This window comes from Entelurus aequoreus, linkage group LG10 (genome assembly GCF_033978785.1).
Source record: "Entelurus aequoreus isolate RoL-2023_Sb linkage group LG10, RoL_Eaeq_v1.1, whole genome shotgun sequence".
Lineage (NCBI taxonomy): Eukaryota > Metazoa > Chordata > Actinopteri > Syngnathiformes > Syngnathidae > Entelurus > Entelurus aequoreus.
Window position 1 is genome coordinate 22,670,811 of NC_084740.1, and position 25,854 is coordinate 22,696,664.

Sequence of the window (25,854 nt, forward strand, 5' to 3'; positions counted from 1 at the left end):
CAAACTGTGGCCCGCCAGCATCCAAAATCTGGCCCGCGGGAAGTCCCAAGTTAAAAAAAAAAAAATTATTATTTTTATTATAATTATTTTTTTAAATCTGTCCTTTCTAATCCATTTTGTATTGCTTGTTACTCTCGGTGTCTCCCAGTTGCTCATTGTCTAAAAATGCATTTCAATTTTTAACGTGACATCGCACTCTGAATATATATATGTATATATATATATATATATATATATTAGAGATGTCCGATAATATCGGCCTGCCGATATTATCGGCCGATAAATGTTTTCATTCCTAGCTAAAAGAAGGAAAGCACAAAAATATATGTTTTTTGTTATGGATTCAGGTGTTTTACCATCGACCGTGCTTTACTCATATATACACTATATTGCCAAAAGTATTTGGCCACCTGCCTTGACTCACATATGAGCTTGAAGTGCCATCCCATTCCTAACCCATAGGGTTCAATATGATGTCGGTCCACCCTTTGCAGCTATTACAGCTTCAACTCTTCTGGGAAGGCTGTCCACAAGGTTGCAGAGTGTGTTTACAGTATAAGAATTTTCCACCATTCTTCCAAAAGCGCATTGGTGAGGTCACACACTGATATTGGTCGAGAAGACCTGGCTATCAGTCTCCGTTCTAATTCATCCCAAAGGTGTCAGGTCAGGACTCTGTGCAGGCCAGTCAAGTTCACCCACACCAAACTCTGTCATCCAAGTCTTTATGGACCTTGCTTTGTGCACTGGTGCACAGTCATGTTGGAAGAGGAAGGGGCCCGCTCCAAACTGTTCCCACAAGGTTGGGAGCATGGAATTGTCCAAAATGTTTTGGTATCCTGGAGCATTCAAAGTTCCTGTCACTGGAACTAAGGGGCCAAGCCCAACTCCTGAAAAACAACCCCACACCATAATTCCTCCTCCACCAAATTTCACACTCGGCACAATGCAGTCCGAAATGTACCGTTCTCTTGGCAACCTCCAAACCCAGACTCGTCCATCAGATTGCCAGATGGAAAAGCGTGATTCATCACTCCAGAGAACGCGTCTCCAACTGCTCTAGAGTCCAGTGGTGACGTGCTTTACACCACTGCATCCCATCCTTTGCATTGGACTTGGTGATGTATGGCTTACATGCAGCTGCTAGGCCATGGAAACCCTTTCCATGAAGCTCTCTGCGTACTGTACGTGGGCTAATTGGAAGGTCACATGAAGTTCGGAGCTATGTAGTAACTGTCAGTCAGTTTACGTGGCCTACCACTTGGTGGCTGAGTTGCTGTTGTTCCTGAACTCTTCCATTTTCTTTTAATAAAGCCGACAGTTGACATTGGAATATTTAGGAGCGAGGAAATTTCACGACTGGATTTGTTGCACATGTGGCATCCTATGACAGTTCCACGCTGGAAATCAATGAGCTCCTGAGAGCGGCCCATTCTTTCAAAAATGTTTGTAGAAACAGTCTCCATGCCTAAGTGCTTGATTTTATACACCTGTGGCCGGGCCAAGTGATTAGGACACCTGATTCTGATCATTTGGATGGGTGGCCAAATACTTTTGGCATTATAAGTGTATGACCCACGCCATATACTAATAATAATGGATTAGATTTATACAGCGCTTTACAGAGAACTGAGAACCCATCATTCATTCACTCTGCATTCACACATTCATGGGGGTAAGCTGTGTGTATCGCACACACAAGGCCCAAAAATGACTACTGGGGGGCGAATCATCTGGCTCTTTTTTGTGTTTGAAGCTAAATTAACGAGTAAAAACTAAAAAATTTTTACTTTAGAGCAGTGGTTCTTAACCTTGTTGGAGGTACCGAACCCCACCAGTTTCATATGCTCATTCACCGAACCCTTCTTTAGTGAAAAATAAAATGTTTATTTACAAATTCAAGAAAAAGTCATGTTTTTACTGGTGTACAAAATGAACCATGCATGAACATCACCTTGTTCAAAGAACAAAACCAACACAGTGCATGAACTCACAACAAATGACACACCTTACCATGAATAGATTAACGTTTACCCCGACTTAAACACGTTGAAAAACTTATTCGGGTGTTACCATTTAGTGGTCAATTGTACGGAATATGTACTGTACTGTGTAAACTGTACTGTTTCATATAATGTATTCTCTTCCTTTGCAATCTGCTGGGAAACGTTTCAATCGATCAATCAAACAACCTGCAAATCAGATGGAAAATTAGAGGGAACATTGTTTGGGGGTAATGTTCCCTCTAATTGTTCATGTGTGTGAGCAAACGCAAAAACTCCCCGAGCATTCAGTGGAGCACATGTGAGCAACATCACACGTGCACACTGTGGCTACACCAGCAGCACACCTGTCCCAAACCTGACTAAATAACAAGTTCAATCTCCATCCATCCATCCATTTTCTACCGCTTGTCCCTTTCGGGGTCGCTGGAGCCTATCTCAGCTGCATTCGGGCGGAAGGCGGAGTACACCCTGGACAAGTCCCCACCTCATCGCAGGGCCAACACAGATAGACAGACAACATTCTCTTATTATTATAATCAAATGACAGCAGTCATTTCCATTTCTAATATAAGTGTTTAGGCCCACTTACAATGACAATTACAAAATATTGTTTTTCATGAACTGTGTACTTGTATTGTTTGTCTGGGTGGAGGTCCTGCTTTGGAAATAGTTTGTACCCCTTTCAGACATTGCATTTAGTTCCCATTAAAACATTCACATGTTGCACAATGAGATGTAAGCAGGGGATCATGTGTACATTCCTGCAACTTCCTGTTTGTAAAAAATATATTTGTATTAGTATTTATTTAATATACTAACAGCATTTCATGATTAATATTTATAAATTAAGATTCCTAATAAATGACACTAGAATAAGCACACATTTGATTGGTAAATCATAGTGTAATGACCTGGAATGACACTTTATGTGTGGTGTTGGAGTTGCCCGACTTTTTGTGTGGCTGTAAACGCATCACTGGCTAAGTGCCATATGGGCATGTGTTGGCGCAAGTGAGAAAGAGCGAGCGGCTGCTGTTGATATAACAAAGTTGCTTTTGGTCTGGTTTGTACTGCAGAAAATGACCACTTTTGCTAGATATCATTTTTTTTTACTAATGCTTTGGTGATGTGTTTATGGCCGACAATAAAGAGTTTTGCTCAGTAAAGTGATGGATGGAATTCATGTCCTCAAAGCGTCTCGACAGACGTTACAATATTTGAACAATGATGACGAAAACCGTTTTCTCTGTCGTGTCCGTGCGTCGAAAATTGTTATGCGCTTATTTTTTTATTTGATTTTGTGCGCGGCATAGATTTGCCGTGCGCAGAGGACGCTTGAGCAGTGCGCAATTGCACAGGCGCGCACCTTAGAAGGAACGTTGTTTGGAGGTATCCATAATACGCCGATAGGGAGAAGTTTTTATTCACATGATAATTCGGATGTGTCTTTACCTCCACTGAGGCCGACTCACCGAACCCCTAGGGTTCGATCGAACCCAGGTTAAGAACCACTGCTTTAGAGGCATCAAAACCCAAAATGCAAAGGACAAACGGTTCCCACATAGCAGGACAAGGACAAGACGTGAAACATTTTGCAGTAAAACTCCACCAAAAAATGAAGACGTACAGCGCTGATAACGTAAGGATAAATCAGTTTGTCCAGAAGGACCGTCTTTCCTTGATCTTTCCCCTCGGCTGCCTGGAGCCGGAGAAGTGGATCCAGCGCTTATTCTAACAGGACCCACGGGGGTTGGGGTGGGGGTCGAGTCTGAAACTACCACCAGGTGCTGGTGTGTGTTGCCGAGCAGGTCAGCAAATGCCTGGACAGAATCCCCCCCCACCAACCCTTCAAGGCAAACTGTGGGATGAGCGGCCAATCAGGCACCCCCGTGGGGATAAGGCTGACCCGCACTGTAATTGCGTTTGCTGACCTCGCCGTCGACCCTCTCGGATTGTGGGAAAACGACATTAACGAGCAGCTTCGCCTTATAACTGAGTTTCAACTAAGTTCTGGTGGGCGGTGGAAGGCTCACCTCGGGCCCAGCATCCCCCAGGCGCCGTGTTTGTTGGTGAGGATGTTGACGATCTTCTGCCTCAGCTGATTGGCCGTCACGTGGTCTCTGTGCTTGGCGGCGCCGACCAGGTGGTCGCACATCTTCTCCTCCTCTTTCCTCTCAGCGGCGTACTGCCCGCAGTTGGACTGATTCAATGACACAGAGAGAGAAGAAACACAGTATTTATTGCTTTTTAAAAACAAATAAACTTATGCGGAAAGCCGGGTCTGACAGCGGTGATAACGAAGAGCGCGTGGTATTTGTCACGCTGACGGATGTCCCGGCTTCAGTCAACACACTTGAGTGCGTGGCGATATTAGCGGACAGCCCGGAGATATATTCCGCCTCCCTCGGAGGAGCGCAGTAAATCACGGCGGGCGCGTGAAGGCAGTCCGAGGACAGATGAGGCTCCCTGCTAGGCGGCGTGGACGCGGCTATTAGACGAGGGAGGAGAATGCTATAATAGAGCCACAAGGACCATCAGCTGTCAGGGATGGGAGAGCGCTACATATCATTCCTCTATTGTGCTGTACTGCAAGTGGGAAATAAATAAGATGGTATATTTGCTCGGCGGCACACTCTAGGAACTCTCCCTGCAACAATGGAACCTTGCTTCTTTATGCTAAATGTTGCAAAAAAAAAAAAAAATCAACGACCATACGACCGGACTTGGTATCACACTGAAATAATACAGCATGTCCGAAAAGGAGTAGGAAGAAGCAGAGCTTATTTAATCCTACCCCTTTTTCATACCATAGCAATTTTATCCAATTTCCTTGTTCTCTGTAACAGAACAGTGAACAAATAAATAATAAATAAATAACACACCATAGTAAGCAAATAAATATTGAATACATAAATAATCTTTGTCTCAATAATAAAAAAAAAGGGTTCAAGATGTTCATCATAATTCTTGTTCTGTGTACTTTGTGAACAATTGCAGTTTGAACAGTCTCTTAAACTGAATCATATTGGTACTTTGTTTGATTTATTTGGTTAATCCGTTCCATAATTTAATTCCACATACTGATATGCTAAAGGTTTTAAGTGTTGTACGTGCATACAAATGTTTTAAATTGGATTTTCCTCTAAGGTTATATTTCTCCTCTTATGTTTACATTTATTTAATTTGCTGCAGATTTATTATGGCTTGGACAATTAATTATTAGATTATTATTTTCAAAACAAAAACAAACAAAACATAAGTGTCACTATAATTATTAGTTATTGACATGCACCTGGGGATAGGCTGATTGGCAACACTAAATTGGCCCTAGTGTGTGAATGTGAGTGTGAATGTTGTCTGTCTATCTGTGTTGGCCCCGCGATGAGGTGGCGACTTGTCCAGGGTGTACCCCGCCTTCCGCCCGATTGTAGCTGAGATAGGCTCCAGCGCCCCCCGCGACCCCGAAGGGAATAAGCGGTAGAAAATGGATGGATGGATGGATGGATGTTTTGTCAATTTTTTTAATTATTTTAATTTTTCATCTTATTAATTTTTATTAATTTATGTGCTTTTTGTCGCACAATTAATTTGGTTTTAGTTTATTTAGTTATTTGGAACATGCATACTAGGGCTGTGAATCTTTGGGTGTCCCACGATTCGATTCAATATCGATTCTTGGGGTCACGATTCGATTCAAAATCAATTTTTTTTTCAATTCAACACGATTCTCAATTCAAAAACAATTTTTTCCCGATTCAAAAGGATTCTCTATTCTTTCAATACATAGGATTTCAGCAGGATCTACCCCAGTCTGCTGACATGCAAGCAGAGTAGTAGATTTTTGTAAAAAGCTTTTATAATTGTAAAGGACAATGTTTTATCAACTGATTGCAATAATGTACATTTGTTTTAACTATTAAATGAACCAAAAATATGACTTATTTTATCTTTGTGAAAATATTGGACACAGTGTGTTGTCAAGCTTATGAGATGCGATGCAAGTGTAAGCCACTGTGACACTATTGTTCTTTTTTTTTTTTTTATAAATGTCTAATGATAATGTCAATGAGGGATTTTTAATCACTGCTATGTTGAAATTGTAACTAATATTGATACTGTTGTTGATAATATTCATTTTTGTTTCACTACTTTTGGTTTGTTCTGTGTCGTGTTTGTGTCTCCTCTCAATTGCTCTGTTTATTGCAGTTCTGAGTGTTGCTGGGTCGGGTTTGCTTTTGGAATTGGATTGCATTGTTATGGTATTGCTTTGTTTGTTTTTTTGGATTGATTAATTTAAAAAAATAAAAAAATAAATACAAATAAATATTTTTTTAAATAAAAAAAATCCCCCCCCCAAAAAAAATCGATTTTTTAAAAATGAGAATCGATTCTGAATCGCACAACGTGAGAATCGTGATTCAAATTCGAATCGAGTTTTTCCCACACCCCTAATATTGTATTGGAGTTCTTCTCATGTTTACATTTGATGAAATGTTCTGCAGATATATTCTAGCTTGGACAATTCGATTAATTATTAGATTATTATTTTCAAAACAAATAATGAAATAAAAACAAAAACACAAGTGTCACTATAATTATTTATTATTATTATTTATTTTTTAATCTTATTAATTTGTATTAATTGATGTGCTTTTTGTCGCACAATTCACCACTATATACTCACAATGGGCTTGAATAGAACGTTTAGGTTCACTGAATAATAACAGTAATGATAATAGTAATATAATCATATAAAAGTGAGGGGGAATATCGATTTTCAGTTGTTTCATTACAGCACGTCCGAAAAGGAGTAGGAAGAAGCAGAGTTTATTTAATCCTACCCCTTTTCATACCATAGCAAGTGTATCCAATGTCCTTGTTCTCTGTAGCAGAACAGTGAACAATAAATAATACATAAATAATACACCATAGTGAGCAAACAAATATTAAATACGTAAATAATCTTTGTCTCAATAAAAAATGGTAAAAAATGGGTTCAAGATGTTCATCATAATTCTTGTTCTGTGTACTTTGTGAACACTTGTAGTTTGAACGGTCTCTTAAACTGAATCATATTGGTGCTTTGTTTGATTTCTCTGGTTAATCCATTCCATAATTTAATTCCACATACTGATATGCTGAAGGTTTTAAGTGTTGTACGAGCATACAAATGTTTTAAATTAGATTCTAAATTAGTGTGTCGTGAATCTGAATGAAATTACATGAAATAACTTTTTGGGAAAATATGCCACTAAAGTCAAACACAGGCATGCGAGTACCCTCTGAGAGAAAAAAAAAGAGGAAAACTGACCCAAAAAAGAAGAACATTTCTATCGGCATGAAAGGAAATTCTGAAAATCAAGACTACATTTCCTGCAATTGGTTTAATTTCTACATTATATTTGACCTACTGATTTATTCTCATCTACCAACCTCATTTGGTTGGCCTTTTGTGTCCAATTTAATGCAATTTTAAAAAATTTTTGTAATTTACTAACATTATTATCATTGAAATTGTAATGCAAAATTCAATAACATGCAAGCAAAGGACTCTATCTTACAGCCACGCCCCCTCGGGAAATATACTTCCAGCGTTGTGACCTCCGTTTACGTCGTTTTATCAAAAATATATTATCTCGCTGGCTACTGATGAATGCTCTAGAACAGGGGTGTCAAAGTCAAGGCCCGCGGGCCAGATCCGGCCCGTGAATGAATTATCTATGGCCCCCAGGATGATATTTGATTAGTATTAGAACCGGCCCGCGGGCCACAGACGCCTGCTGCTGTTTTGCACGCACCGATACTCCATCAGTGTTGGCGCTAGGAATTTTCAAAATGGGGTGCCAGGGACCCCATCAAGTCAAAAGAAATGGGGTCCCACAGTAAATTTTTGGGGTCCCACTTTTTTGTAAGCGTTTTGAAAACAAATGATAAACGTATGCATTAACCTGTTATATCTCACATTCTATATTGTGTTTTGGAAAAAGGTTGTCATAAACGTTACTTTAAAAAAAAATACAAAAGAAAACACATTTTTATGCATATGTAAATGTATTCAGTTATAAACATTCATTCACTTTCTTCTTTCCTTCATGGATCTAAACTTTACCGCTGCCGGGGTTTTTTTGTCTATATTTTTATTGTGATATTTTCAGAATGTGTTTGTTCTATTTTTGGCCAAAGTAAGACAAAGAAAACAATCTAAATTTGTCTTAATTTTTTTGTTTTAATGCCATGATTTTAATGGTGCGGCCCGTGTGTGCACAGATTTTCCTCCATGCGGCCCCTGAGCTAAAATGAGTTTGACACCCCTGCTCTAGAACCACAACTGGTTCGGAACTACGTAGGAAGCCGTCAACGTTGTGGCTTGGAGCGTGAAGGCAGGCGACAACAAGTAAGCTACTTAGATGATGCTAACTATGCTAACTAGCGAACTTGTTTCAACGCCCTGTCGTCTCCCCGTCCTGCAACTCAATGCGGCGTTTAGGCAAGAGGAACAGCGAGTACCTGCGGCAGAGGCGAGCGTTCAACAAATGAGGTTTTTTTTTATAATTATTCTTTTTTACAATTTTTTTAATTTTTTTAAATTGTAGTGAGTTTACATAATTCACCTACAGAACTGTTGTTATTGTTAGAGTTTTGGTCGGACGGGATTTAACGGGACACTTTTGGGATGTTGTGTGTTGCACTGAGAAGCCACAGATTAGTTTAGTTACTACTCGATTGTTGGTAAGACAACAAAGTTAACTCCATTTTTTGACACTTCTTGATTTACACTTCTTTCCTTTTTCTTGTCTTTAATGTTAATTAGAATACAATGTTATGCAGAGGTGTACTTATAACACAGACAAATTATTCTATTTATTGTTGCGACGGCGAGTGACGGGGGACACTGACTTAAATGATAAAACAATGTTGTTGGTTTTTTTTGGCTTTTTGTGGGTTGTGCGTCTCTTTGTGATGGATGATTCGATACACATGGGTTACGATTCCTTTAAAAAACAATGTATTTTAAAAACAGAACGATTCGATAAGATTTGATCCAGTGTACGAACAGTTCGATAAGATTTGATCCAGTGTACAAACAGTTCGATAAGATTTGATCCAGTGTACGAACAGCTCGATAAGATTTGATCCAGTGTACGAATGGTTTGATAAGTTTTGATCCAGTGTATGAACGATTCAATAAGATTCAATATAGTGTACGAACGATTCGATAGTGTTAAAACGATTTCATCCAGTGTACAAACAGTTCGATAAAATTCAATACAGTGTACAAACGTTTAGATAACATTCGATACAGTGTATGAAGGTTTCGATAAGATTCGATCCAGGGTACAAACAATTCGATAGGATTTGATCCAGTGTACAAACAATTCGATAAGATTCGATACAATGTACAAACATTTTGATAAGATTTGATACAGTGTACGAACGTTTCGATAAGATTGGATTCAGTGTACGATCAATTTAATAAGATTTAATACAGTGTACGAACAATTTGATACAGTGTACAAATGTTTCGATAAGATTCAATACACTGTACGAACGATTCGATAAGATTTGATCCAGTGTACGAACAATTTGATAAGATTTTATAGTGTACAAATGATTTGATAAGATTCCATCCAGTGTACGAATGATTTGCTAAGATTCTATTCAGTGTACGAACGATTCGATCCAGTGTCGAACAGTTTGATAAAATTCTATCTGTTTGATAAGATTTGATCCAGTGCATGAACAATTCAAAAGAGTTCAATACAGTGTACGAACGATTCGATAGTGTAAAAACGATGTCATCCAGTGTACGAACAGTTCGATAAAACTCAATACAATGTACCAACGTTTTGATAAGATTTGATAAGGTGTACGAATGTTTCGATAAGATTCGATCCAGTGTACAAACAATTCGATAGGATTTGATCCAGTGTAGGAAAAATTCAATAAGATTCGATAGTGTACAAACGTTTTGATAAGATTTGATACAGTGTACGAACGTTTTGATTAGATTTGATAGTGTACGAACCAGAGGTGGGACCAAGTCATTGCTTTGCAAGTCACAAGTAAGTCTCAAGTCTTTGCCCTCAAGTCTCGAGTCAAGTCCCGAGTCAAGACAGGCAAGTCCCGAGTCAAGTCCAAAGTCAAGACTAGAAAGTCTCAAGTCAAGTCCCAAGTCCTGCATTTTGAGTTTCGAGTCCTTTCAAGTCCTTTTAACCACAGACTAATATTTTTACACAGATTGTGTATGCTTTTAAAACGCTGTATTTATTTATTAAAACAAGTGCATTTGAAATTGCAGGAAAAAAAATGGTGCTGACATTGCAATTCATAATAGCACTATTAACCAGTCATTTTAATAGTTTAAACAATTTTAAACATTTAACTCATTCCTTTACAGAATAAACACATTTGCAAAAACAAACATTAACATACTATTGGTTGTATTTTATGAAAATAACATTACCACAAAGTTGAGAAGGAGCAAAGATCTTCAATATTTGTATGTGAGAATCACAAAGAAATCTTCTGGGGGAGGATGACCCCCCTACAGGGGTTTGGTTTACAAACTTTCAGCCCCACCTAAAACAAAATTCACCAGCCGCCACTGATTATGATGCATTCTCATTTTAGGCAAAGTATAAGACAATACTTTCTTAACAGTATAATTGTAACCAGGAATAAGTCTTCAAGTAACAATATTCAAATACTAACATTGTTGGGTAAGACAGCATTTGGTTTTATTCTGAATCCAGTGAAACAGATTGGTGGTTTTAGCTGATATAATAATAATACCTGGTATTGATATAAAGACTTTCAGGTGTTTATATATGTTTAAGTATTTGGCAGACGCTTTTATCCAAAGCGACATACATAAAAAATAGATATAAAACAATCACTGTAAACATTATCATTTAAGGGAAGAATGTAATACAAAATATCAATACAAAGTGTCAAGACAGAATAAACTCTCTGCTGCTGCAGCAACAGAGTTACAGTCTATAGGTCCCTAAAATATATAGATATCTAATGTATTCATACATTGTTTATGTAGGATATACGCATGTATATATAATCTAATCATATTGTTTCTTCAATTTAAAAATAGCTGACCGTTTTTTTTCCCTCTTCTCTGGGATTATATTCCCAGTTTTGATCTCAGACGTCTGGTCATTTATAGCGTATAAGAATATTATATTACTGTTAAGCCAAAACATGTGTCCGTTATCATAGCTACACGTATGACAAAAAAACGCGTGAAAATCAGTGGTATTCAGTGAGGTAAGATGAATTAAATGCGCTGACAGTTCATTGCTCCTGCCAAATGAATTGCACTGAGTGGAGCGGATCACCACTCCAAGATGGCGGCTCCGCGTCTCGTCTGCGCCAGTAGGCAGGAGCGCTCAATGCTGCGTCTACTTATAAGATGTCTATGGTTATAACGTTAGCAGTGAGTTTACAGCCTCACTGATTTAACTACACAGCAAATAAAAGTCATGTTACTTAGCCAATAAACGTTATCTTACATTCAAAACTTACCCTTCTTTGTGCAACTTCAAATGTCGAACGAAGTTGGAAGTTGTTGCGTCTCCGTCTGTAATATTCGAACTGCGTGATTTGCATACGGCAATTCGTTTTTTGTTGACCAAGTCGTAGTTTTTATACCCGAACGAAACCAACTTTGGCATAATTTTTCCTCACTGCCGCATTGTTTGACAACTCATGTTCGGTGGTTGTCCTGCAATTGGATTGGATGAGAGCTGTGGGATGAATACAACGTAGATTTAATTTGATTGGCTGTTGTACTGACAGCACACACGCTGACAAGCAGCACACACGCTTATAGACACAGACGTATACAATGAAAGATACGGAGCGCTCCCAAATAACTTTTTAAGGTTTGGGTTTTGGGGAAAGTAGCAAGTCATGTCAAGTCAAAAGCCTCAAGTCCAAGTGAAGTCACAAGTCATTGATGTTAAAGTCTAAGTCGAGTTGCAAGCCTCTTTACATTTTGTCAAGTCGAGTCTAAAGTCATCAAATTCATGACTCGAGTCTGACTCGAGTCCAAGTCATGTGACTCGAGTCCACACCTCTGGTACGAACCTTTCGATAAGATGGGATCCAGTGTACGAACAACTTAATACGATTCAATCCAGTGTATGAACGATTTGATCCAGTGTACTAACAGTTCAATAAGATTCAATCCAGTGTACGAACGAATCGATAAGATTAGATCCAGTGTACGAACAATTCGATAAGATTCGATACCGTGTACGAACAATTTCATATAGTATACGAATGATTCTATAAGATTTGATCCAGTGTACGAAAAATTCAAAAAAATTCCATCCAGTCTACGAATGATTTAATAAGACTCGATCCAGTTTACGAACAGTTTGATAAGATTTTGTACAGTGTACAAATGATTCGATAAGATTCCATCCAGTGTACAAATGATTTGATAAGATTCCATCCAGTGTACGAACGATACAAAAGATTTGGGTTGCGGGGGGTGTATATTGTAGCGTCCCGGAAGAGTTAGTGCTGCATGGGGTTCTGGGTATTTGTTCTGTTGTGTTTATGTTGAGTTACGGTGCGGATGTTCTCCTGAAATGGGTTTGTCATTCTTGTTTGGTGTGGTTTCACAGTGTGGCGCATATTTGTAACAGTGTTAAAGTTGTTTATACGGTCACCCTCAGTGTGACTTGTATGGCTGTTGACCAAGTATGACTTGCATTCACTTGTGTGTGTGAAAAGCTGTAGATATTATGTGATTGGGCCGGCATGCAAAGGCAGTGCCTTTAAGGTTTATTGGCGCTCTGTACTTCTCCCTACGTCCGTGTACACAGCGGCGTTTTAAAAAGTCATACACTACCGTTCAAAAGTTTGGGGTCACATTGAAATGTCCTTATTTTTGAAGGAAAAGCACTGTACTTTTCAATGAAGATAACTTTAAACTAGTCTTAACTTTAAAGAAATACACTCTATACATTGCTAATGTGGTAAATGACTATTCTAGCTGCAAATGTCTGGTTTTTGGTGCAATATCTACATAGGTGTATAGAAGTTCATTTCCAGCAACTATCACTCCAGTGTTCTAATGGTACAATGTGTTTGCTCATTGGCTCAGAAGGCTAATTGATGATTAGAAAACCCTTGTGCAATCATGTTCACACATCTGAAAACCGTTTAGCTCGTTACAGAAGCTACAAAACTGACCCTCCTTTGAGCAGATTGAGTTTCTGGAGCATCACATTTGTGGGGTCAATTAAACGCTCAAAATGGCCAGAAAAAGAGAACTTTCATCTGAAACTCGACAGTCTATTCTTGTTCTTAGAAATGAAGGCTATTCCACAAAATTGTTTGGGTGACCCCAAACTTTTGAACGGTAGTGTACATTTTACTTTTTGAAACAGATACTTTCCGATATTACATTTGAAAGCATTTAGCATCTCTATTAAAAACAGGAAATGAAAAACGGGTCAGGGTTAAATAAGCTTTGCTTCTTCCTCCTCCTTTTCGGACATGTTAAAATGTGCAGTTGCCAACATGTAATGTTCTTGTAAGTCACGAACAAACTAAACCAAAAAAGCATATCTGCAGCATCTCCGGATAAAAGTAATGCAGACAGACTCCATATATTTGCCGCTGCAATCGGATTGTCTTACAAAGCGACCCCCAGAGGGACGAGGGGGAGGACGGCGAGCTAATATTCAAAATCTAATTTGCTAACAGAAGCCGGGAGCTAATTGAATTTCCTGCGTCAATTTCGAAATCTGTCACATTTCATACTCCGACATATTCCTCATGAAGCAGGTAACTCAATCTGCGAGCGCCACCACGTGACAAATATCACTTTTGAGCGCATGACGCGTCGCCTTGACACCGCCTTAATTGTTCAAACATCTCATGTGCGCCCTGCATCTTCAATCTTGGCGAAGTATGGCGGGGGATAATAAAGTGTTGGCAGACAGAACCTTCATTCTGACATTGCACATCTCAGCGTCTCCTCCACTTTATCTAGCAGGTCAAGGATCCTCCGCAACTGTAAATCAAGCAACTGTTTGAGGATGGCTGCTGTTCCCAGATAAGAAACTCATCACTCCAACGTGTACAAGCTGCTAACAGAGGTGACTCCCTGCACGTGTGTGTGTGTGTGTGTGTCAAATATTCACATTCACTAAAACCCTGTTAGCTTGAAGACTCACGCTGACTTTTTGTGTGGTTTTCACTCTTGTGGCTTCAGAAGTATTAAAATAAAACAACATAAAAGCAGGATTATGAATATTCACAAACCTATTTTTTGTATTCTTTGCCTGAATGCTTCATGAAAACAGATATTGTTGCTATGGCTCTTTACTAACAGGAATTTCACCTTATTATACTGAGAGAAATGTTTAAATATGCTGTGCTTCTTCCTACTCTTTTTCGGTCATGTAAAATTGTGCAAGTGCGAATAGGATGTTGTTAAATGTAACATCCTTTAACATAAACAGTAAGAGTTGGATAGCATGTTCAGTAGGGCAGTGTTTTTCAACTAGATACAGTCTGGTGTGCCGTCCCAGATAATGTAATTTCACCTAATTGGGTTAAAAATAATTTTTGCAATCCAGTAATTACAATCCGCATATGTGCCATTGTTGAGTGTCGGTGCTGTCTAGAGTGCAGCAGAGTAACCGTGTAATACTCTTCCATATCAGTAAGTGGCAGCAGGTAGCTAATTGTTTTGTGGATGTTTGTTGTCGTGATCACAATATGCAGACATCGGGAGGCAGTGTGCAGGTAAAAAGGTATCTAATGCTTAAACCAAAAGTAAACAAAAGGGGAATGCCACTAAGAAAAGGCATTGAAGCTTAGGGAAGGCTATGCAAAACGAAGCTAGAACTGAACTGGCTTCAAAGTAAATAAAAACAGAATGCTGGACGACAGCAAAAACTTACAGCGTGTGGAGCTGAGACGGCGTCCACAAAGTACATCCGGACATGACAATCAACAAAGGATAGCAACAACTTCGATAGTCTTGATTTTCTAAAACAAAGCAGGTGCGAGGACATGAAACTGCTACAGGGAGAACTACATAAACTAAAACCAAATGAATTGTGCGACAAATAGCACATAAATTAATATCAATTAATAAGATTAAAAAAATGTAAAATGTAATAATTTAAAAAATTGACAAAACAATAAACAACAATTATAGTGACACTTCTGTTTTTGCTTTTATTTCATTATTTGTTTTGAAAATAATAATCTAATAATTAATTGAATTGTCCAAGCCATAATAAATCTGCAGAAAATTAAATCAAATGTAAACATAATAGGAGGAATATAACCTCAGAGGAAAATCTAATTTAAAACATTTGTATGCACGTACAACACTTAAAACCTTTAGCATATCAGTATGTGGAATTCAATTATGGAACGGATTAACCAAAGAAATCAAACAAAGCACCAATATGATTCAGTTTAAGAGAGTGTTCAAACCACAAGTGTTCACAAAGTACACAGAACAAGAATTATGATGAACATCTTGAACCCTTTTTTTTTTTTATTGAGACAAAGATTATTTATGTATTTAATATTTGTTTGCTTACTTGGTATATTATTTATTTGTTCACTGTTGTGTTACAGAGCACAAGGAAATTGGATACAATTGCTATGGTATGAAAAGGGTTAGGATTAAATAAGCTCTGCTTCTTCCTACTCCTTTTCGGACGTGCTGTAATGAAACAACTGGAAATGTATGATTCTTTACATTGTATCGTATGCATGTTCCAAATAAACTGAAACTGAACATGAGAAGAACTGAAATGGAATATTGTTGCATGTTCCAAATAACTAAATAAACTCAAACCAACAAGTTAGAATATGTTCAGTGGCAAAAAAAAGGGCCCCCGTAGTGCAGCATGTGTTATCTGGAGTGTGTCATTGGAATAATGAGGCTCATGCTGCTGGAAAATAGTCCAATTTCACAGGTAATACAGCGTTTAACGTGTACATTTCCATCATTTGTACCTCAAATTCAGCATGTTTGTGGACATCTTCGGCTCGCTGTCTATTCAGAATGAACTCTGCCTCGTTGGCCACCCGGACTATGTGGTCCTTCATGGCGTGGCACAGTAACCTAGGGAGAGAGGCAATGCATGAACCCTTTATAGAGCCGTGGCGAGCTGGAGGATCGAGGACTTGGTGGGAGCATTTCCAAGTCCTCTCTGCAGCGTGAAAAGTAGCTCCATTAGAGCACTGGAGCCTGTCTTCACGCTCCTGATTGACGGATAGTCGCCTCCCACTGACCGCGGCGTCCTCCCAGCGCCGCTGACAAGCCTGGCCAGAGAGGAGTTTACACGCAAACCCAAATTTCTGTTTTAATCCCACCATGTGTATGTGCACCAGGGCTATTGTGCAAAGGTTACACGCCATTTTACACGTCATTAGGCCCGCTTTGTTTTAATCAAAGCGGCCGTGGTTCCTCTCCAGTGCTCGATGCGGTGTGTCGTCTGCCTGCTGTCCCAGGAAGCAGGAAGAGGAACGCAACAATAAAAGTCTTCAATCGGCAAGGTTGGACAGCTGCTCTGTTCTTGGAATCACTCAAGGCAATGTAGGAGAAAATTGTACAAAAATAGAAGCCTAATATTATATTATTTGAGGTAGTGCTGAAAACTTGATACATTTTAGCACGATTTTGCGTTAATCCAAAGTTTGCATTTATCACAAAATATCATTCAGTTTTGTACAATGTTACAGTACATATTTTTACACAACATACCGTATTTTTCGGCGTATAAGTCGCTGCGGAGTATAAGTCGCACCGGCCGAAAATGCATAATAAAGAAGGAAAAAAACATGTATAAGTCGCACTGGAGTATAAGTCGCATTTTTGGGGGAAATTTATTTGATAAAACCCAACACCAAGAATAGACATTTGAAAGGCAATTTAAAATAAATAAAGAATAGTGAACAACAGGCTGAATAAGTGTACGTTATATCAGTGGTGCCCAACCACCGGGCCGTGGCCCGGTACCGGTCCGTGGACCGATTGGTACCGGCCCGCGGCCGCACAAGAAATTTAAAAATGTTTTAAAAAAAAAATATATATATATATATATATATTTTTTTTAAATTAAATCAACATAAAAAACACAATATATACATTATATATCAATATAAATCAATACAGTCTGCAGGGATACAGTCCGTAAGCCCACATGATTGTATTTCTTTATGACAAAAAAATAAATAAAATAAAACCTTTTTTTTTTACTACCCTTCCCCCCGCCCCCGGTCCGTGGGACAAATTTTCAAGCATTGAACGGTCCGCAAGTACAAAAAGGTTGGGGACCACTGCGTTATATGAGGCATAAATAACCAACTGAGAACGTGCCTGGTATGTTAACGTAACATATTATGGTAAGAGTCATTCAAATAACTATAACATATAGAACATGCTATACGTTTACCAAACAATCTGTCACTCCTAATCGCTAAATCCCATGAAATCTTATACGTCTAGTCTCTTACGTGAATGAGCTAAATAATATTATTTGATATTTTACGCTAATGTGTTAATAATTTCACACATATGTCGCTCCTGAGTATAAGTCGCACCCCCGGCCAAACTACGAAAAAAAACTGCGACTTATAGTCCGAAAAATACGGTAAGCGCCGTAGTCCTCATTGCAAGTTTGGTTATTAAATGTTTATCGTGATTAGGCAATTTAGTGGAAAATGTACACAAAAAATAAACACAATATGACCTTAAAGACCTGTTTTTATCGAATCTTGGCCTAATCATTATTAACTTGAAAGGCATAGTTTTGTATTTGTACTCGAGCTGTCAAACGGTTCAAATATTGAATCGCAATTTCACTCAAAATTGTCATGATTAATCGTAGACGGATAAAAAATGTTGTCATTAATAAGTGTACCCTATACAGATCATTGTCACATGTTTATTACCATGACTGGACAATTTGTTTGCTTCAATGAAATGTTTTTGAACATTATACTTTTTTTTTTTTTAAAAGGTCAACACAAAAACGAAATAAACATGCTTTTAATGACAATAACAAAAAATTACCTGCAGTGCCAGAAGTTTGTATTTTGCAGGAATACAGAATTTGTATTCCTGCTGTAGAGGCACTTGCATTCAGAAGAGGAGCTACACCATGTTTCGATGCCAGTTTCACATATTAATAATTAATTAATGTGGATTGTTATGATCATGTTTTGATTGTCAAAGATGTTTGGTAATGTAATCTGTGATATTTCTCCCTGAATAAATGCTTCTGATAATTTGTACATTACGTGTTTTAGAAGTTAATGATATTCATATACATGTGCATGACAATCTGGTAATAAAATGTAATATTCGGCTTGCTAAATATTTTGTAATTGTGAACTATTAATCAGAAGAGGTTAATTGCTCTCAATTGCTCTGTTTATTGCTATTCTGAATGTTGCTGGGTCGGGTTTGGTTTTGGAATTGGATTGCATTATTATGGTATTGTTGTGTATTCTTTTGTTTGATTAATAAATTCTAAAAAAAAAAAAAAAAAAAGAAGAAAAAAAAGAAAAAAGAAGAGGTTAAAAAATAATACACACCTTATTTCAATCTGTCAGAAAACAATTATTTACTTAGAAATATCACAGATTACATTACAAAAAAAACCTTTGGCAAAGCATGGTCAAAATATAAGACGATTTTTCATTTTGTTTTGGTAGTTAAGACTGAATGTAACGCGTAGCGCTATTAATATGAAGCCGGAAGCGTGTGATTGGTTTGGGAAAAGGTGTCTTTACATGTTTTGACGACGTGAAAGTCTCCGATAAAAGTGACTTTAGACTTCCTGCTTACCGTCTTTCTTCTCTACTGAGTTTTTATCCCATTTTACTAAAGCAGTTCGTATAACAATCTACACTTTATGCACTCAACCGTACTCCTAACACGGAAGTAAAGCTCCACCTCTCTGCAAGCGGAAAAGCGCGTCCGGTAGAAGGACTTGTCATGGCTTTGGACCAGAGATTCTATAATGTATCCTTTTCTTTGTGCATTTCTGCTCGCTATTTTCGAGCTTGTGGCTCAACAGTAACTGAACGCCAATTTCCCCACGAATGGACGGGGGGTCAAAAAGGAGTCAGTACGCATGTGCGTTAAAAATATTTGCAGCGTTTAAGGAACTTATATTTAACGCGTTATTATCACGTTAACTTTGACAGCCCTAATTTTTACAGTACAATAGCTTAGTTCATAGTTTCCTCTCCTAGAATAAACGGCGCTGCAGTTTTTAGCGAGCTCACAATGCCAGCATCGTATATTGCTAAATGTGTTTATGTGCTTCAGCAGAGCAGGTGCATGCACGCCAAATGAGACAACAGGAAACGGATCAGGCGTTCGCAGCACCTTGGACAGCGCAGCGTGCCGCCACCGACTACAACTCTTTGTTCCCGTGCCAACAGGGGCACTGAGAGAAGCCCAGCCGGGCTGGCCAGAGACCGGGCCGGGCCAGATGGGTCAGCAGATGGACAAGGAGGCTGAGCCGCCCCTGATCCACTCAACAGAAAACCCTGAGTCTGGCCACACCCACAAAGCGGCGGGGAAGGAGGCGAGCACGATAATGAGGCAGTTATTATAAGCGTGCGGCGGAATATTCCAGTTTTACTCACAATCTTCTGTACTTCCCTCGCAGGATTGTTTAGACTATAGTTAGTGAAGGAGTCTGTAAGTTATAGAAATAGGAAAAAATGTAAAACTGAACACTTACATAATAATAATAATAATAATGTTAATAATAATAATTAGGGACGGGTAATATGGCCTAAAATCTATTTTGTAATGTTTATTGCAGCCTCCTTTGAAAACAATACATACCGTGATATATTTGGTAAACAAATGATAATAGAACCATTTCAAAATGGGCAACTGAGGCTCCTAATTTAGCATTTTGCGTCATTTTTCATAATATTTTCTCAGAACTATAATAAATCTACTTGCTAATTTACTGTTAATATCTGGTTACTTTCTGTTGGAACATGTTTTATCTACACATGTTAAAATGTAAAACACACTTATTTTTCTGTTTGCTATTTACATTATTTCGGAGCAATACTACAAATTGGGGTACAATGATACTTCAGATCAATGAATGATTAAACAGTTTTATCACAATCACACAAAAACACAGGATGGGGGTGTAACAATATCAAATAAACATTTACATTAGGTCCTACTATTCAAATAATTTGCTTTTTACTAGAGATGTCCGATAATGGCTTTTTGCCGATATCCGATATTCCGATATTGTCCAACTCTTTAATTACCGATATCAACCGATACCGATATCAACCGATACCAATAAATACAGTCGTGGAATTAACACATTAGTATGCCTAATTTGGACAACCAGGTATGGTGAAGATAATGTCCTTTAAAAAAAAAAAAATAAAATAAAATAAGATAAATAAATTAAAAACATTTTCTTGAATAAAAAATAAAGTAAAACAATATAAAAACAGTTACATAGAAACTAGTAATTAACGAAAATTAGTAAAATTAACTGTTAAAGGTTAGTACTATTAGTGGACCAGCAGCACGCACAATCATGTGTGCTTACGGACTGTATCCCTTGCAGACTGTATTGATATATACTGATATATAATGTAGGAACCAGAATATTAATAACTGAAAGAACAACCCTTTTGTGTAAATGGGGAGGGAGGTTTTTTGGGTTGGTGCACTAATTGTAAGTGTATCTTGTGTTTTTTATGTTGATTTAATAAAATAAATAAAAACTTTTTTTTTTTAAAAAGATACCGATATAAAAAAAACGACAGGCCGATATTATCGGACATCTCTAATTTTTATCCGTAAAACTCTCCTGTGCCAAAGGAATTATTCCCTGAGTTTGGAAAAGATAACAAAACGATTTTTTTGTTGACAATAAAAAATATAAATCCAACAACTGTCGTATCAACCATGTACTGATACTCTACGTGGCATCGTCACTGTTGATATTTGCAGCGATCCGCCCAACTTATATATATATATATATATATATATATATATATATATATATATATATATATATATATATATATATATATATATATATATATATATATACATATATATATATATATATATATATATATATATATATAAATATATATATATCGATTCTTGGGGTCACGATTCGATTTTTTCCCGATTCAAAAGGATTCTCTATTCTTTCAATACATAGATTTCAGCAGGATCTACCCCAGTCTGCTGACATGCAAGCAGAGTAGTAGATTTTTTTAAAAAGCTTTTATAATTGTAAAGGACAATGTTTTATCAACTGATTGCAATAATTTAAATTTGTTTTAACTATTAAATGAACCAAAAATATGACTTATTTTATCTTTGTGAAAATATTGGACACAGTGTGTTGTCAAGCTTATGAGATGCGATGCAAGTGTAAGCCACTGTGACACTATTGTTCTTTTTTTTATTTTTATAAATGTCTAATGATAATGTCAATGAGGGATTTTTAATCACTGCTATGTTGAAATTGTAACTAATATTGATACTGTTGTTGATAATATTCATTTTTGTTTCACTACTTTTGGTTTGTTCTGTGTCGTGTTTGTGTCTCCTCTCAATTGCTCTGTTTATTGCAGTTCTGAGTGTTGCTGGGTCAGGTTTGGTCTTGGAATTGGATTGCATTGTTATGGTATTGCTGTGTATTGTTTTGTTGGATTGATTAATTAAAAAAAATTAATTAAAAAAAATAATAATTTTTTTTAAATAAATCAAAAAAATCAAAAAAACAAGGTTTTTAAAAAAATGAGAATCGCACAACGTGAGAATCGCGATTCGAATTCCGATCGATTTTTTCCCACACCCCTAATATATATATATATATATATATATATATATATATATATATATATATATATATATATATATATATATATATATATATATACGTATATATATATATATATATATATATATATATATATATATATATATATATATATATATATATATATACACACACACTCACACATTCATACATATATATATATATATTTTACCTTCAACGCCTAAATCTCTAGATTAATTTAATATCTGTCGATTATAAGTAGTGAAGTGAAATGAAGTGAATTATATTTATATAGCGCTTTTCTCTAGTGACTCAAAGCGCTTTACATAGTGAAACCCAATATCTAAGTTACATTTAAACCAGTGTGGGTGGCACTGGGAGCAGGTGGGTAAAGTGTCTTGCCCAAGGACACAACGGCAGTAACTAGGATGGCGGAAGCAGGGATTGAACCTGCAACCCTCAAGTTGCTAGCACGGCCGCTCTACCAACCGAGCTATACCACCCCTAGTATTTATAATTTTTTGAGCAATGACAGTTTTAACGTAAAAAACTGCCTGCATGGCAGGTTTTTGACATTAGTGAAAATATTGCACCATTTTCTCGTTACATTACACCTCTTTGCTCTTTAATTTGATTTTTTTGTAGTAGTATTTTTAAAATAGGCCGTGGGCCATTAAAAAACTAGCTGCGGGCCTGGACTATATTGTGTAACCCTTTATGATGATAGTAGTAGGGTTTTTGCAATCAATTGCTGACACTTGCATGTCTATTGTCTATGTCTAATGCTACAATTAAGGCTCCTACAGTTGCCGGGTGTGTGGTTTACACAAGCAAACCACCTGGGTCCATAATTAGCTTTGCTCGAAAAACACGTGGCTGTAGGTAACCTACAGTTGTATGTTTTCTGACAAGACAGGAGTAGCTGAATTTGAAGCTTTAATTACATTATATGGCATTCATGCATTTAATTGTTCTTGCCTTGCCCTCCATGCAAAATGCTGCACTGTATAAAAAGGTGACTTTGTTCCGCATCAATACCAAAAACTCAATGGTGCTCATCGATTGCGTACCTTCCTTCGTTGATGAGCTCGATGAAGGCCAAGCCGGCGTTCTTCTGTATGGAATTCTGCCACTCCTGGAGAGAGCGAAACAATGTTTACAGTTGAGGAGGGTGTGGATCTTTTCAACAATGTGGAAGCTCTAAAATAGACGGCCATCGCAATTGCATATGTCTAACAATTTGGTGTACATGTACAGTGTTCGGTTTGTTGCCAAGCACATGTGTGATGGTGCCGTCTTGCTTCGTGAAAAGATCCGTAAACACGGCAGGGATGTGATTGCGGGATGAAACCGTATCCTCGGACTTAAATACCGCCATTTCCTCTGGCCTTTGCAGTGACGGATTAGCGAGCGGGCTGCTTATGTGGGCCTGGAAGGGAGCCGAGCCCGGGGCCTGCCTGCCTGCGCTGCCATTTGCTGTCTCACAACACGCTCTGGGAATGATTAAAAAGACGTTTGAGAGCGCGCCTCTCGCCGCCGTGGGAAAGCGGGCTCCTCCTGTACCCTCGCTGAGGTGCAAATGGAGGGGAAAACTGTGAAGGAAGTGACAAGAGTGAGGCTTTATTTGAGGCAACTACATTGAATCGGTGCCATCTGCATGTTGTAACTCCAAAATAAACACTTTGCTGTCTTTTTCTACTCTAAAGCTGAAAATATACATACTTAAAAATACATGAAATAAAACCACATGGCATTGATGCTAAGGGCATGTTGACACTAAGCACATTACAGTGATTCAACAAAAAACATTTGTTTTTAAAGGCCTACTGAAACCCACTACTACCGACCACGCAGTCTGATAGTTTATATATCAATGATGAAATCTTAACATTGCAACACATGCCAATACGGCCGGGTTAACTTATAAAGTGCAATTTTGAATTTCCCGGGAAACTTCCGGTTGAAAACGTCTATGTATGATGACGTTTGCGCGTGACGTCAATGGTTGAAGTATTGGGACACATTGTATCCCAATACAAACAGCTCTGTTTTCATCGCAAAATTCCACAGTATTCTGGACATCTGTGTTGGTGAATCTTTTGCAATTTGTTTAATGAACAATGGAGACTGCAATGAAGAAAGTTGTAGGTGGGATCGGTGTATTAGCGGCTGGCTGCAGCAACACAACCAGGAGGACTTTGAGTTGGATAGCAGACGCGCTATCCGACGCTAGCCGCCGACCGCATCGATGATCGGGTGAAGTCCTTTGTCACGCCGTCGATCGCTGGAACGCAGGTGAGCACGGGTGTTGATGAGCAGATGAGGGCTGGCGTAGGTGGAGCGCCAATGTTTTTATCATAGCTCTGACGAGGTCCCGTAGCTAAGTTAGCTTCAATGGCGTCGTTACCAACAGCATTGCTAGGCTTCGACAGGCGGCACAGCATTAACAGTGTATTTACATGTCCAGTGTTTGGTTCGGTGTCTCCTGATAGTAGTATTGTTGATCTTCTGTCTATCCTTCCAGTCAGGGGCTTATTTCTTTTGTTTCTATTTGCATTTAAGCACGATGCTATCACGTTAGCTCCGTAGCTAAAGTGCTTCACCGATGTATAGTCGTGGAGATAAAAGTCACTGTGAATGTCCATTTCGCGTTCTCGACTCTCGGATATAGTATCCGAGGTGGTTTAAAATACAAATCCGTGATCCACAATAGAAAAAGGAGAAAGTGTGGAATCCAATGAGCCCTTTTACCTAAGTTACGGTCAAAGCGAAAAAAGATATGTCCTGCACTGCACTGTAGTCCTTCACTCTCACGTCCTCATCCACAAATCTTTCATCCTCGCTCAAATTAATGGGGTAATCGTCGCTTTCTCGGTCCGAATCGCTCTCGCTGCTGGTGTAAACAACGGGGAAATGTGAGGAGCCTTTCAACCTGTGACGTCACGCTACTTCCGGTACAGGCAAGGCTTTTTTTTATCAGCGACCAAAAGTTGCAAACTTTATCGTCGATGTTCTCTACTAAATCCTTTCAGCAAAAATATGGCAATATCGCGAAATGATCAAGTATGACACATAGAATGGATCTGCTATCCCCGTTTAAATAAAAAAATGTCATTTCAGTAGGCTGTCATGTGATAATCACAAAAAGTGATCACACAGTTGCCGATTAATCACAGAGTTTATTTAGATCCATCCATCCATCCATTTTCTACCGCTTGTCCCTTTTGGGGATGCGGGGGGTGCTGGAGCCTATCTCAGCTGCATTCGGGTGGAAGGCGGGGTACACCCTGGACAAGTCGCCACCTCATCGCAAGGCCAACACAGATAGACAGACAACGTTCACACTCACATTCTCACACTAGGGCCAATTTAGTGTTGCCAATCAACCTATCCCCAGGTGAATGTTTTTTTTAGATATTTTTTGCAATTATTTATAAAAAAAATCCATTTTAAACTCCTTCACATTAACCGCGTATGGTTACCTGAAAAGCGGCGTGGGTTGTTATAAAGTCAGTGATCAAGTCAATGCGTACGCAAAACTTTTTGGTCTTCCCTCAACCTGAAGAGGATCTAAATCAGTGTTTCTTAACCATAAAGGCCGCCAGCTCACCCTAGAGGGCTGTCAAGGAATATCCGTTTCTCAGCTGTGGTCTGTATGGCCTACAGCGGTACTCAGTTGTAATGCACTTTTCCCCCACTTGGGGCAGTAATGACAATATCAAACAAACAAAAGAAGTTGGGCGCTAAAGTCATAGAAAAAGTTTCTTAAGCGCAAAAATTATAACTGGTGAAGCTGTATTTTTATTTGCTCTTAGATTTTATTGACAGTACAGTTGATAAACATATTCATTATTATTTTAGTTAATTTCTTTTAGCACAGCACAGTATGTTTAGTCAGTTATTAATGAGTCCCTTCTAATGCAGGTTATTTGGTTGATACAGAGTTTTTCTAATCAGCCTGACCTAAGCCTAAGTTTTGTGTGTTA

The 25,854-nt window shown here is 38.2% G+C and overlaps 1 protein-coding gene across 1 annotated transcript in view; it reads right to left on the reverse strand.

The window, feature by feature from the left end:
- Nucleotides 1-25,854, reverse strand: part of LOC133659127 (neurobeachin-like) — a 601,703-nt gene that overhangs the window by 362,452 nt on the left and 213,397 nt on the right. Inside the window, exons 16-18 of the mRNA XM_062061862.1 lie at nucleotides 22,939-23,003; nucleotides 16,020-16,128; nucleotides 4,040-4,206 (exon numbers count right to left, since the gene is read on the reverse strand). Of these exons, the coding sequence (XP_061917846.1) occupies nucleotides 4,040-4,206; nucleotides 16,020-16,128; nucleotides 22,939-23,003 (341 nt within the window). The remainder of the gene's footprint in view (nucleotides 1-4,039; nucleotides 4,207-16,019; nucleotides 16,129-22,938; nucleotides 23,004-25,854) is intronic.